Raw genomic sequence first — 14,780 nt, forward strand, 5'->3', positions numbered from 1 at the left:
GACCTGGGCTGCCCAGTGCGGAGATGCCTTGTCTGTGCACGACTGGAGGAGGGCAGATGGACACAAGCCAGAGCAGGCTCTTCCTCTGATCAGATGCTCCTTCCTCCAGCCCAGTTCCAGGAGGCAAAGGGCAAACAGAGAACCTGCCGTGGGGGTGTCTGTGAGGACAGATACTTCTCAGCTTAATCTTGACCCAAAGGATCTGCACGCCACAGGAGACGGGAAATAGCAGGAGAGGTTCAGAAGGGATATCCGGGACTGTGAGCCCTGAGCGGGCAGAGGGACGCTCGGTTCCCAGGGCTGGGAGCTGCAGGCTCCCTGTCCAGCTGCCACAGCCAGAACTGGGAGAGCCCCAGGGTGCTGCTGCCACGCTCCTCACCCCCCCATGGCCTGGCCCAGGCTCAGCGAGAGCACAGATTCCCCCTTGTTTCAGGAAGAAAATAGAGGCACAGAGAGCACCACAGTCCCTCCTCTGTTATCCAGCTGGCTGGGCTGGAGCAGGCGGGCACGGGGCTCTGTGCAAAGATCCTGCTCTTTTTGCCCTCAAACAGCCTTCCACACTTCTGGGGTCACCCTAAGACACAAAACCCTTCTCGAAGCAGAGGAGCCAGCCCTGATAAGCACACCTGGAGGGAGGTGGTTGTGACGGACCTTCCACACATGCGGTAATGGCACCACAAGTACAAACCTGGTGATGAGGCTGATGGACAAGTATGGGACAAAAATGTTTTCTGAGACAAAGTGCCCACGTGGTGCAAGGTGAGGACCGGGTCTTACTTGCAGGGCGGTGGCTCAGACCCAGCAGGAGAGTCTTTGGCAAAGCAAAAGGCACGTGGAAGCCTCCAGGGCAGCTGGAGATGGCAATGAGGCTTTATTACCTTCAGATCCCATTTTTTGATACTCCAGGCAAAATGGCTGCTGCTGAGTCACTGTCAGCTAAAGCCATCACTGAGCCTCTGCAGGAAGCAGCCCTGGGCTGCGACATGGGTCAGTGGGCAGGGAGGGGAAGCGATGGTTGTCACTCAGCAGCACTGCCCAAGCACACGGGGAGCTGAGGAGCCTGCGGGCACCCTGTGCTCCATACCTTCGTTCTGGGTGAGCTCCCCTACCCGACCAGGTTCTGTAAGGACGGATGCAAACCCGAGCATCACCAGGTGTGTTCTCTGCACTAAAGCCTCAGCAGCTGCCTTTTCTTTTCCAGGAATCCAAAGCAAAGCTGAGCATGGCTTGCAGCTGCATCTCCAGGCCAGGACTGCCCAGGTGAGGATCCCGCTGGACAGCAGGGCCTGGAGGTGAGCAGTGCTTGCCATCTGCTGGACGGCTTCTCCACTGCAGGGCAGCAGCTGCAGGCAGCAGCGATGCCTCCAGATGTGGGTGCTGCAGATCTCCTGAAGAGGAAGGCAGCTCTTGGTGCTGAGTGCCCCGAATGCACACAGCCTCCAGACATTCTCCTTTACACATTTTCTTGAGCCTATCAATCACTTTGAAGTCCATGCCCTGGCTCAGACACATGGAGATTCCCTTGTGATCCCCATGTCTGAGATCTTGCTTGTCTTTCTCAGGGCTGTAGCACCCTGCAGCCATTGGTTTCCCTGATCCTTCTGTTTCCAGCCGATCTGCTCCCAGTATAAACCTGAGCTCCCACAGTGTGATGGGGCAGCTCCCCAGGGCACTGCGATAACGTGAGCCTTGGTGAAGCTCCAGAAGTGAGTCAGGGTGGTGGAGCAGGATACCTCAGGGCTAAGGAAAGGCTTCCTCCCGAGTCCTGAAGCTGTTCTTGTAGTGAGTCCAAAGACACCATGTGTGGTTTCTATTGAAAGCTGAAACGCCATACGGCAGAGGTTGTACAGAGTCCATAAATAGCTGCTGTTTAGGATGTGTGGTATGGAGGAGGCTTTAGAAATCAAAATATTTAGAGATTTGCATTATTTGTCTTGGCAGGAAGGAGCAACCAAGACTGAAATACAAAATCGTCCTTCAAGGGAGGAATGGAGTTGGGGAAAGCAGTGAAATGTGGGAATAACAGGTGTCAAAACCTCCAAGAATTCCCTCTGCAATGAATGAGAGCAAGAAGCACAGCCCGGTATATCTGAAAGCAGCAAGAATTCATTCAGAACGCCGAGGCTCACGTGTATTTCTGATAGAAAATACAGCTTCTCACAAAGAATCGTGACATTTCCATCAACGGCACATTTGAACATTGCAGGAACACCCAGAACACTCAGCTAAAAGCAGCTCCAAGCTGGGCTGTGTCATTATGAGCCGCATGAGTGAGGATGTCTCCAGCTCATCCTCCAGCCTGTTCTCCTCCTCCCTGTTTTATTCTGGTCCTCATGTGGAGCTGTGTAACAGGAGCACTAAGACTGGCCCAAATGGGAACATGTGCAGATGCTGAGTGTGAAAGCAGTGGTGGAAACTATGGGATCAGGGCTATTTGAGTGGGAAGTGTTGGTGGAACGTAGGTCAGCAGGTTGTCGTGACTCCAGAGCATCATGGTTTTCTCATCATCATCTCATCTCATCTCATCTCATCTCATCTCATCTCATCTCATCTCATCTCATCTCACCACGTGGTTTCCCAGCCTGCCACTTGGTCAAATCTGTCTCCAAACCTGTTTTTGGCACCCCCAGCCTCAATCTGCTGCCTGCTCCTGCAGGAAAGTGAGTCAGCTTGGTCTGGTACCTCGGGCACATCAAACCGTCCTGTCAGTCATCCCTGGTGGCACATCCATCCATCATATATGGCCAGGCTCACAGGGACATGGATGTGAGGAGCCTGCCAAGTGTGCCTCTCTGACCTGCTGAGCAGGCAGCAGAGCTGGTGTGACCCACGGCTCTTCCTGCTGCCCCTGCTGCAGAGTCTGCTGCTCTGTATTTCTGTGATGCAGATACTCTGCGTGTGCCGGCCGTGCTCATTCCCGACTGCCATGTGACTTCTAGGCAAGACCTCATGAAACACTACTTCTATGTTTCCTACTTCTAGGTTTTGGTCTGAGGAAAGAAGCGTTGGTCATATCCTGTTCCCTCTTATTTCAGAGTATCTTGTCATGGTGCATCACTTGCCACATCCGGACACTACAGCCCGTCGGGGCCCTGGGCACTTCTAGGTATGGGATGGTGTAGGACTCCACGCTCTTTACACAGAATTTCTTGACGCAGCACTTCTTCCATTGTATCATGCTGTATTTCTGCAGCATTTTGTCATGCTTCCAGCCTTGTGCACCTTTATAAAGTGAACTGGACCCAGGAACTCCACATCAGGCCCAGCAAAGGACCCTTTGCAGCAGCCTAGCCTGTCTCCTACAGCTCATCTCCACCGAGTGGGATCATGAAGTCCTCCACAGCTGCCATTGCTGTGCTCACTGTGGCTGCGCTCTGCTACCAGGTCTCCTCAACTCCACGTGAGTCCAAGCTCTCCACTCTGCAGGAACTCTCTGCTTGCTCTTTCTGCTGTACAAGTCCCAGTCATTCTTGGTGGCTCTCTCTTATAGCACCTGCTGTAAGAAAGGAGAGGCACGTCTTGCTGCTCTTTGCCTTCCTGAGGGAAGAGTGACTGTGGTGGGAGACTGTGGTGGGAGCAGCACTTATTTGGTGCGGCCCTTCTGGTTCTGCAGGACTGCTTCTCCCTGCTGGCACTGTTCCTGGCCTGGCTTTAATCAGAAAACCTTCCTTCTCTCCCAGTTGCTGTCGGTTTCCGTTCCTCTGGACGCTGCTGCTACCAGTTCTTAAGCAAAGCTCTTCCCCCGAGCAAGGTGATGATGTATGAGTACACGGGAAGCAGCTGCCCCTTCCATGGTGTGATGTGAGTATTTCTGCCCAGACCCCAGGGCTGCCCACTGAAAGGTGGCGGCACCGAGAAGCTCTGCAGCGCTCCATGTCCTGGCTAGGGGCATAAGCTGGCTGGGCTCTGCCACGTTAGGAGAGTGACCTGGAAACTTTGCAGGGGCCAGTCTCACATCCCGAGCAGCTGGATTCTGGTTCTGCCTGTTAGATCTGAGCAGGTCACCTCCACCAAGACAGTCCCGGGCAGGACAGTGAGCCAGCTGGGGAAGGCAGCCTGGGGGGGAAGTGGCTTTCTCCTCTAAGCAGCAAGGACACCTGTGATGACACTGAGCTCAGCCGTGTGGCTGCAGGGCTGCTCTGCAGTTACAGAGGTGACACCTTGGTGTGTTCCCAGCACCAAGCAGCGTGCCGTCACCCAGCCCTGCCCTCCCTTCTCACCCTTATCTGTGTTTCCTTCTGCAGATTCACCACGACTAATGGGAAGATGTGCTGTGCCAAACCAGAAGAGAAGTGGGTTCGGGATATCCTGAATGCGGGGAAGCACAAGGATGGCACCGTGTGAGCTGTGCTGCGATCCCTTCCAGCACCACCGCAGCCGCAGAGCTCTCATGGGCAGCTCCCATCACGGCCCCGCCACCTCCTTGCCCGTGCAGTTGGCACTGTTTGCTACTGTACATACCTTTATTTATTTACCTATTTAAGTGCGTGCAGAAGCATTTTTATTTATTTGACTTCTTAGGGGCGAACGTTTCGCTGTAATTCACCCTGTTTGTCTGTCGGCTTTGTGCCATAAAAACAAAGGAAAGCTGCCTCTTGTCCCGCTGTGTCTCTGTCCGGCAGGGCCAGGCCCGCGGGCCGCACCTGACCCCGCTGCGGACCCGGGGCAGCACCGGCACCTACAGCCCCGTCACGGCCGGGCCCGTTACCACCGCGGCCATAGGGAGCCCCATTTGGTGCCGCCGGGGCGGCCGCGCTCCGGGTTGCGCCCATCAGCCCCGTTTTCCCTTCGCTTTCACTTTCACCCTCCGGGCAGGGAAGGCCGCAGCCCTCGGGGCCGCCCCGGCGGTGCCACGCTCCGCCCACGGCCGCCGCCGTCCCGGCCGGGTGTCATCGATCGTCCAAGGTCGGGGGCAGCGCGGCCGGGGCCGCCCCGCTCGCCATGGCGCTGTCCGAGGCGCTGGGGCGGCTGGACGAGGAGGCCGTGTGCTCCATCTGCCTGGAGTACATGAGCGAGCCCGTCAGCATCGACTGCGGGCACAACTTCTGCCGCGGCTGCATTGCGAGGCACTGCCAGGACAAGGCCTTGTGGAGCGACGCGCCGTTCTCCTGCCCGCAGTGCCGGGCTCCGTGTCGCCGCAGCGGCCTCCGGCCCAACCGGCAGCTGGCCAACATCGTGGACAGCATCCGGCAGCTGGGGCTGCGGGGCGGCGCGGGGACGGCGGCGGGGGACGGAGCCCCGCTGTGCGCCCTGCACGACGAGCGGCTCAAGCTGTTCTGCGAGGCGGACGAGCGGCCCATCTGCGTGGTGTGCCGGGAGTCCCAGCAGCACCGCTCGCACTCCGTGTACCCCATCGAGGAGGCGGCGCAGGCGTACAAGGTACGGGCACCCCTCCGAACGGCCCCGGGCACGCTGCGGCCATCGGAACGGCGGCAAAGCCGCTTCGCTGCGGGTGCCGGGCTGAGGGTGGCTTTGCTGCCTCCTAACGCAGGGGGCGCCGTGACCCGTCAGCCCGTGTGCGTGGGACGGCCTGCCCCGCAAAACGCTGGGGCAGCGGAGTGTGGAGCTGCGGGCACCCAAACACCGTGTCCGAGCATTGCGGGGAGCTGCTGGCACCCAAACACCGTGTCCGAGCATTGCAGGGTGCCCAAACGCCATGTCCCGGCGCTGTGGGACGCAGTCCGCTTGCTCTCGGAACTGAAATGATGAGGAAAATAGGGAAAGACCCGAGTTGCATGGAGGGGGTTAATGCTGTGAGCAGAGTGAAGAGCGCAGCTGCTGGGCATGGGTGCCAGAGATGGCACTGCCTGGCACAGGGCCGTGTCCCCCTGCTGCCCGCTGGCACCAGCAGCTGTTTGCTCAGGGACCAGGCGGAGCACGCAGGGTGTGGAGCCAACCTCCTTTCTGCTGCTTTCAGGACAAACTCCAGAAATCGCTGGAGCAGCTTTCCAAGGAAGTGGAGGATATGAAGAAGCGCGAGTCAGAGGGGAAGGTGAAAACCCAGGAGTGCAAGGCAGGTGCTCGGTTTACTTGTGAAAGAATGACCTTACACAGTGTCAGGAATTTAAAGCATCCGGAACGGTCTGGGGCTCTGAGCTCAGTACGGCCCTCAGGTGGGACGTGCCCCACGTCCTGCTGCCGTATGGAGAACCCACATCTACCAGGGAGCCTGAGCCACCACAGCTGCCAGAGCGTGGTGCTGGAAACCAGCCTCAGTGAGCGTGGAAGCAGTGAGTGCAGCTCTGAACAAGTTAAAAAGCAATGCCTGGGCAAAAAGCAGCATGCCAGCTCCGAGGAAATCACGAGGGCTTGTGTGCCAGCTCATCGAATAGATGCTTTCTGTTTGCATTTCACTTGAGTCAAAAGTGAGACACACGATGAGCTCTGATCCACAGCAATAGAACTGAAATTGCTTTCGTTACGAAACTAAAAGTGAATTACTGAATTACTGCTGCTCTGCTGTACCCCAGGCAGCCCCAGGGGGCAGAACACCAGCAAAACAGAGGCAGTTTAGGTCTAGAAGGAAACGTAACTGCAGAAAAGGAAGTGAAACTTCTGACTGGAGCTTTCCCCTGCTGACCTGATAATTAATCAGCTTTGGCAGGGAAAAGTTTTCTCAGTGCTCAGTTATCTGTGTGGGCTGTCACTGCTGATGGAGGCTGGGGGTGCTGCTGTGCGCCCACCATCCCCCTCAGGCACCGCGCTGTGTCAGAGCTGTGTCCCATCCCCGCCTGCCTGAGTCAGGGCTGTGGGGTCACAGCTGGGCTGCTCCCTTCTGTCTGCTCAATAAAAAGAACAAAACATCCCCAGCCAGTGCTGGGCTGCAGTCCTGGCTCACCAAGAGCACATGAGTCAGTCAGGTCCAAGAAATCACGTGCTTAGAAGAAGAGGAAATGCACTTTGGTTTCCACTCGTTTACCTTGCGGGCTTTGAGGCTTCCCGGGCTTAGTGAACCCCAGCATGTTTTTCTGGAGCTGTTTAACTTTCAGGCTTCAGGTTTGGAGCCAGGTGCCAAATAGCAAATCTTGGGAAAAAGTTTCTCAAGCCGTGGGACCCCACCTGTCACTGCCCCTCTCACCTCTGAGTCCAGGGATGGCTCTCAGCACCCGGGGAGTCCTGCCTGGCTTCTTCCAGCCCCTGCCCACCCCCACCCCCAGGTGCTGTCACATTTACACAGCACTGTCAATGCAGAGCTCAGCCTGAGCCTGGCATGCAGGAGAGTTGCACCACTCCTGATAGAATAGACCCCTGTGCTGCACTGAGACATTTGTGGGCATCAGAGGTCCAGAACTGGTCATAACTGCCCTTCTGTTGGAAAACAGAGGATGCCAAGTGGGGACTGTGGCTAGATCAAAGCGCAGCCTTTATCCTTTGGCTCTTCTTTTAAATAAACACACTTAGACAAAAATGCAGCAGTTTCCTGCATGCCAGGCATAGCGCTGGGCTCTGACTCAGCTCCCTGGCTAACGCTGCCTCCCTTCACTCTGTGCATCTTTCCTGTCACAAGGAGAAAGTGAAGAGAAAGCGGGAGACGATTGTGTGCGAGTTTGGGAAGCTGCACCAGCTGCTGGCTGATGAGGAGAAGCTGCTGCTTCAGAAGCTGGAGGAGGAGGAGACGCAGATTCTGGTGACGATCTCTGAAAACATAGCCAGGGTGACAGAGCAGAAGAGCTTGCTGGTCGAGCTGATCCTGGAGATAAAAGAGAAGATGCAGCAGCCAGCGGAGGGGCTGCTCAAGGTCAGGCTTTACCACTAGCCCTCTCAGTTGTCCCCAGCTTCAGCCCCAAGGCCTCTGCTGTGTGACCAGGTGGCTGGGGCCAGGCTGGAGTGACATACGCAGAATTGCTTCTCTCTTCTAGGACATGAGATGCATCCTGAGCAGGTGGGTACCTGTGCTCCTTTCTCTTACTGTCCCAGCTGCCTTCTGGCTCTCAGTGTCTCTGTCTCCCAGCGCAGAGTTCCATTTGCCCTCTAGGGATAGAGTACCCTGGGGCTGACAAGGCTGGGGTCTGAAAGCTGAGTGGCTGCAGAACCCTCCTCTTCCAGGGCCTCAGAGCTGAGGTCTTGTCTGGCCCTGTGGAGTGTGAGATGTGTCCCCTCCTAAGGGCCAGGTTGGCCTGTCTCCTTCGTCTCCCAGGCACCTCTACTTGGCACCTCACTGAGATCCATTTTTTATGCATCAGTTCACTCTGGAACAAAGGTCCCATTGCACTTGCTACCAAGTAGTCATCCCTTGTGCTTTATCATGGCTGAGGAGTTCAAGGGAGGGAATGCATCTGTGCAGCCGGGTGAAAGGCATTAGAAAGCCCCATGATGCAGCAGGAGGTTTGTTGTGCAGTGGGCACTGAGTATGTTCTGCAGTATTGCTCTCCTTTCAGGTGTGAAACGATGAAGTTTCAGGCCCCCAAACCTGTGTCTGTGAACTTGAAGGAGGACTACAGCATCCCAGAGCGCTGCATGGGTATGAGACACATGCTGAGGAAGTTCAAAGGTGAGGGTCTGCGTCCAGCTCCCTGCACAGGTGGTCATGGTCGCCCTTCCCTGGGGCATGGGGAAAGGCTGAGTGTGTCCTTGATGTGTGTGGGCTGCTGGTTGGGGTGGGATCCTGGCTGTAGCCTTTGGCCCCAGCAGCCTCAGTGGAAGATTGCATTTACTCATGGGAGACTGTGCCACCAGTGCTGCTCTGCTGCTGTTTGCTGCAGAGCTGCAGGTTTTGGTTTTGTGTCAGCCACCCCCAGACTGGCTGTGTTGGAGTCCGTCCAGGTTTGGGCTCCTCTTCAATGACATGACTTCAGAGCAGACCCCATTTCAGACCAGACTTTTTTGTTAGCAGCAGAGCTGTGGGTTTCTTTTCCTCTATCACTACATTGGAGTTTTCTTCCTGGATTTTGGATGACATTCCCAGTGTGCATACAGGTGCATTCAGGCTGGTTCCAATGGCTGGAGAGCTTCCTCCTTCTGGTCTCGGGTTGGAAGGACGTTGCTCACAAACTCTTGTTTTCAACATGACTTATTAAGCTATACCCCGAATGCCAGGCTGCCCTGGTTGTCCCCATTCTGCAGCCACACGCCAACTGCTTTGACATGCTCAACATCTGGAACGATGTTTATGAATCACACTTCCCCACACCAGCAGCACCAAGTGATGCACAAGGCGTAATGCCATTACACATAGCTGGCAGCAAGGGCTGGGTGTGCAGCATCTCAGTGGCAGACTCACAAAGCCCTTTGGTCCTCCTCCCTTCTCTCCCACCAGTGGATGTGACTCTGGACCCTGAGACGGCGCACCTGGAGCTCGTCCTGTCTGAGGACCGCAAGAGCGTGCGGCGCGGGAGCAGGAAGCTCTTCCTGTTGCTATTTGACAACCCCAAGAGGTTCAGTTGTGCGCCAGTGGTGCTGGGGCTGCAGGCCTTCTTCTCGGGCCGCAGCTACTGGGAGGTGCAGGTGGGAGACAAGCCGGAGTGGGGCCTGGGGCTGTGCAAGGAGGCTGCCTGCCGGAAAGGCAGTGTTGTCTTCTCCCCTCAAAATGGCTACTGGGTGCTGCGGCTGCAGAACGGTGGCTATGAGGCCCTTACCTGCCCCGTCTCCTGCCTGGCCCCAAGCGTCAGGCCCCGCTGCGTTGGTATCTTCCTGGACTATGAGGCAGGAGAAATCTCCTTCTACAACGTGTCCGACCGCTCCCACCTCTACACCTTCACCGACAAGTTCTCAGGAAAACTGCGGCCTTTCTTCTACCTGGGCTCCCTTATGGGGGGCAAAAATACGGAGCCCTTGGTGATCTCCTGGATGAGGGACACGCAGGGGACCAGCTGTGTTGTGCTGTGACGGGGACGGGCAGAGCTGTGGGGGCACAACGAGCTGCTCGGGTGAGCAGGAGGTGAGGGCTGGCAGTTACTGTGTGCATAGCATGGGGTATTGCATGCATAGCAGACCCAGCCAGGACCATGCTGGGATTGTAGCACCTGGTGTCCTCTGGTGCCCTACTGCTCATCCACAGCCTTCTGGTGGGGGGGGCTCACAGCCTGCTGCGCCGTGAGGCTTTGGGTATGGATTGTACTGACACGAGGCAATAAAGAGATGATCTGGGGAGCCCTTGGCAGTGCATTTCTGTGGTGCTGCCCAGCAGCTACACCCTGTGCTGTGGGGACAAAAATAATTAACCTTTATTTAGTGACTGATTCAATGAGAATAAAGTGAGATTTGATAAGGAATGGTCTCAAATGCTTTGTATGGTTTCTCTGGGAGTGTCTAGCTGGAGATCAGGAGGCTCCTAGTGAAAAATGGCGCTGGATACAACCCTGCTGTTCCTCTCAGCTGGTTTTTGGTGCTTCCTTTCTTGAGGCCCACCCAGCTCCCCTTGGCTGCAGGATCTCTGGGGGCCGCGCAGCAGAGAGGAGAGCACATCAACAGTAGGTTAGTCCCAGATCTGCCGTGTCCCAGGAAGGGCCTTGCTGGACTCTGCACCTCTTTTTGACCTCCAGGAGGATCTTAGAGTGTACAAGAAGCTATAGAAAGAATATGACTGAGGGCTTGGTAGAGGGCAGGAAGCCAAGGCACAGCCAGGGAAAGCACTGTGTAGGGTGGCAGCTGGGAAGAGACCAGGCTGAACATCACCAGGATGGCAGGAAATGGTGACGGTGCAATGAGGGAACAAGTGAATGGCCGAGCAGAAAGGATGTGAGCTCACTGCCACTACACCCAGCGTGTTCCTAGAAGTCATGAATCTGCATCTCCCTGGAAGGAGAGTAAAGGTCCAAGGCAGGAGATACCTCTGGAGGCGCCATGCAGTTTTCCACTTCATGGAATCTCTGTGTCACCCGCAGTAAGAATCCACTCTGGGTTGGCACCTCTGTCCTGAGATACCCAGACCAGATTTGCCACGGGCAGAGAGAAAACTGGGAGCACTGGGACCTGCTTTTAGACCCCCTGCTGACTCAGTGCTACTAAGCTTGGTTGGCTTTCAGATGGTTTTCATAAAGACTGTAATGAAACATACAGTAGACTTCTTTCGATAACACAGATCAATATTACTGAAAGAAAAGCATTTCCAAAGCACACCAGAGCATGAAAAGCACCATCTCTCAAGAATCGTCCTGTACGTTGCACAGAACACGTAGTAAATACCACGCTCTGTTTGCAGGATGAGCAACCAGCAGCAAAACATCCACAGCTTGCAAATTCTGAAACCACTGCGTCTATCACTCCTGTCTGGGTCTGTCTGAGCCCAAGTAGAGCTGCGGCCCCAATGAGCCAATCAACATGGACTGCGTCCTGCCCTTCTTCTGAGCCATCTCGGTGCCAGGAACACTGCTCCTGGCTTCTGCTGGCAGCTGTGGGCTGCGATCATCTTCTCTTTGCTGGTGCAGACTCACACCCGTGTGCCGGCGGGTGGGTTAGCGGAGTGCTGCACTCCTTGATGCACTGAGCTGTCACACGTGGGTGGGTGCAGAGAATGACATGAGCAATTCAGGACTCCCTGCTGGCTCCCGAAATAGTGGTGTGGGTTAGCTGAGGTACGCAGAGTAGGTGTCTGCTGTGGGTGGCTCCAGCATGACCCAGGGGCTAAGGACGTTGGTGCATGCTGTTGTTTGCAATGGACTCGCACAGTGCATGGGTTGGTGGTGCTGGCAACTGACCCTCAGTGAGGGCCCCACAGCTGTGGGACTGCTTCTGGTGCTGTGAGGTCTGGGGAGCTGCAACCGTGAGGGTCCTGTCCCCTGCTCCTGGAGTGAGGGCAGCTGTTGGTGCCCAGCTTTGTGCCAGACTCAGGCTCTGGGGGAAGGTACAGCCTGCAGCACACAGGCAGGGTGTTGGCTGGCACACAGCGGCCAAGGCTTTCTCTCATCCTCATCATTCTCTCATCCTCTCATTCTCTATCATCATTAAGGGTGTTGGAATGCTGCTAGGTAAGGCAAAGCTCATGGAAGGCAGGGAAGTTATACAAGGCAGTCAGTATGGCTTCACCCAGGGCAGGGATGGGATCCACAGCCTCCTTGGGCAAAACCTGAAGATGTCATCATGATTCCAGATTCTGCTACGGTCACAAACTGAGCAAGGACAGAAATTTCTTACAAAAATATTTATTTTTCAATGTTTGAATTAAATATTAGATCAAAAATAGAATTCATTAAATACAAAAAATATAATCCAATCCTGACTCTTAATTTAAAAATAGGTATCTATTAAATAATCTTCCTATTTGCTTGGAGTGGCATTGTTCCACCTGCTCCCTTCCACTGTGAACAATTAAATACATAAATAGTAAAGCAGATTCTGGGACACTTCCAGTCTCTCGGGTTGCATTTCTGGCAGGGCCTGCAGCTGGCCATAGCTCGCTCATCCCATCCTGGTGCATCAGTTCAGTTCCAGCTTGTTCATGTAGTCCTGCACCCAGTCGTCCTCGGGGTTGGCACAGACCTCACGGCGCTTCCTGGTGATGAACCTGCAGGGAGCAGCCAGGTGAGATCCCATGGGAGAGCCCTGCGTGGAGGTGACCCCTCCTCCACTCCACACCCTCTCCTGCTGACCACATGGGCCACAGAGCCCTGGGGCAGGACCAGTATGAGCCCCCCCAGCATCCCTTTGCACCCGCTGGTTCCAAATCTTTCCTACCACCCCCCCTCCCCAAAGGAGTTGTTCTCCTCACAGCTCCGAATGCAGAGGAATCCCCAGCCCAAAGGCAGAGCTCCCTGTTCAGGGGGACACTTACACAACGCCAGCATGAGGGCACTGGCTGTTGGTCTCGTAGTAGTCTGCCACAAAGCTGAAGGGCAACTGCCGGGAGACGAAGGTGAAGCAGCAGGAGGTCGGAGGGTCGGAACCCACTGCAAAGGCAAAGGCGGCTGTGAGCAGGGGCAGGGAGAAATGGCAGGGAGCTGGGAGCAGAGCCCTCGTGGGTCAGGGAAGGGAGCCATGGTAGAAGGGCTGGCTGGGAGGATCCTGTCCCAGCAGCAGTGTCTCCCTTGTCCCTGTTTGGAGAGGTTTGAAGAGCCAGGACTTACCCGGTGCAGCAGAGGTCTGGTAGCAGATGGCAATGAGGAGGGCAGCGAGGGCAGCCACAGAGACCTTCATGTCAGCTGGGAGTGGTTGCAGGAGCTGGAGAGTGCAAGTGGAGCCTGGAGGTCTCTTCTCTCTGTGCTGCTGAGACATTCAGCGACTGCCCAATTTATGGTGTGCGGCTCCAGGCAGCTGCTTGCGTAGAGCAGTGGAATTTCCCCCTGAGAAAGGGCTGATCGCAGCACGGACTCATGGTGGAACAGTGCGGTGGCCACAGCCTCCCCAATGGCACAGGATATGAAACAATCACCATATCTATTTTTGCTTCTTTCGTGCATCTCTCTTTAGTAAGAAGTTCCGCTTTGGAGGTCCCTGCATTTGTCAACAGGCCTGTTACCCAACCTGCACGAGCTGCTTAGAGATGACAGTGCATCCTTGCAGGAGCTGCACACATGATGGACACAGGTGGGATGAGCTTAGGGAAAAGGGGCTGAGGTCTCTTCTGCTTCCATCCCATTCCTGCACAGCCCCAACCAACCCAGCAGCACGATGTGGGGCTGCCAGCTGCGGGATCCTGGGGTGGGTGTCACTCTTTTGGACGTACCCCAGGACACCACTGGCCACAAGGACACACTGCGGCTCATGGACAACCTGCTGTCCACCAGCCCCCCAGGCCCTTCTCCACAGAGCTGATCCATACTGATGCATGCAGCTGTTCCTTCCCAGGTGCAAGACTACTCTTGCTGTTGTCAGACCTCATCAGGTTCCTTCCTTCCCAGCTGTTCAGTTTGCCCAGATGATGCTGAATGGAAGCACAGCCTTGTGCTGTGTCACTGCTTGTCCCAGTGCTCAGCCCCCAGAAGCTGGAGGATGAGGAGAGCTGTGTTCCTCCACAGCCCGGCAGGCGGCGGGGAGCCGGTGCTCAGCCAGCTGGACCAGGAGCCGGCTCTGAGTCCTTCTTGGCTCTTCTCTCTTGTTGCTCAGGGAATGCAGCTTGCAGACATACGTAAGAGCATGGTTTGCCTCTGAGCTGTTCCCTGTGACTGTAACCTCCAGCATTCCTGGGTCGTGTCTTGAGATCTGCCACCTACGGCCATCTGGTCCCGTCCTGCCCCCAGAGACATGACGCAGGCAGAGCAGGTGGGAGAAATGGTGGGGAAGTGTTCTGATAAGAGATGTCATCAACACAGAAACATCAGCTCATTGAATCAAAGCGTCCTCAAACGGTTGGGGTTGGAAGGGGCCCCATTTCTGCTGCGGGCTGGGTGCCCCTCAGCTCACCAGCCCAGGGCCCATTGTGGGCACCTCCAGGGATGGGGCACCCCCAGCTCTGGACAGCAGTGCCAGCTCTGCACTGCCTGTGGGTGAAGAGTTTCCTCCTCACGTCTGACCTAAATTTAAATGGCTTAAAGGCATTCCTCCTCATCCCATCAGACCGTGTGAGCTGTTGTTGGAACGGGCTGATCTTAGAGGTTCGTTCCAACCCAAGTCATTCTGTAATTCCATGGATCTGTGGTTCTATGGAAAAGACCAACATTGTTCCACTGCTGAAAGCCAAAAAAAAGATAATGACCAACGTGGGGTATTCACTTCCTAGGAGTGTTTTTCCCCAGAAATCGGTCAGAACCACCACCCTGCCAGCTCTTGGTGTGCTGGAATGAGGAGGGAGGCTGTAGTCACATCAGCTACGCCCTGAGATCTCGTAATATGTGCCTAAAAGACGTGTCCCCACCAATACCCCACAGCCCCGTCCTGGAGAAATGAGAAAGTCATTTATTCTCGCT

At 55.7% G+C, this 14,780-nt stretch overlaps 3 protein-coding genes across 3 annotated transcripts; 2 read left to right on the forward strand and 1 right to left on the reverse strand.

The window, feature by feature from the left end:
• Positions 1–3,327: 3,327 nt before the first annotated feature.
• LOC140260650 (C-C motif chemokine 4 homolog) lies at positions 3,328–4,365 on the forward strand. Its single transcript, XM_072353205.1, has 3 exons — positions 3,328–3,400; positions 3,681–3,801; positions 4,245–4,365. The coding sequence occupies exons 1-3, from the start codon at positions 3,328–3,330 to the stop codon at positions 4,342–4,344; spliced, it is 294 nt and encodes a 97-aa protein (XP_072209306.1). The 3' UTR covers positions 4,345–4,365.
• Positions 4,366–4,889: 524 nt separating this feature from the next.
• LOC140260761 (E3 ubiquitin-protein ligase TRIM58-like) lies at positions 4,890–10,209 on the forward strand. Its single transcript, XM_072353418.1, has 6 exons — positions 4,890–5,379; positions 5,918–6,013; positions 7,508–7,738; positions 7,860–7,882; positions 8,379–8,491; positions 9,257–10,209. Exons 1-6 carry the CDS (start codon positions 4,942–4,944, stop codon positions 9,823–9,825), a joined length of 1,470 nt encoding a protein of 489 aa, XP_072209519.1. The 5' UTR covers positions 4,890–4,941; the 3' UTR covers positions 9,826–10,209.
• Positions 10,210–12,165: 1,956 nt separating this feature from the next.
• On the reverse strand, positions 12,166–13,115 carry LOC140260849 (C-C motif chemokine 4 homolog). The gene is made up of 3 exons (XM_072353606.1): positions 13,002–13,115; positions 12,710–12,824; positions 12,166–12,442 (listed from the first exon to the last, which is right to left on the reverse strand). Exons 1-3 carry the CDS (start codon positions 13,069–13,071, stop codon positions 12,355–12,357), a joined length of 273 nt encoding a protein of 90 aa, XP_072209707.1. The 5' UTR covers positions 13,072–13,115; the 3' UTR covers positions 12,166–12,354.
• Between the last annotated feature and the right edge of the window lie 1,665 nt (positions 13,116–14,780).

Source organism: Excalfactoria chinensis, chromosome 19 (assembly GCF_039878825.1).
Source record: "Excalfactoria chinensis isolate bCotChi1 chromosome 19, bCotChi1.hap2, whole genome shotgun sequence".
NCBI lineage: Eukaryota > Metazoa > Chordata > Aves > Galliformes > Phasianidae > Excalfactoria > Excalfactoria chinensis.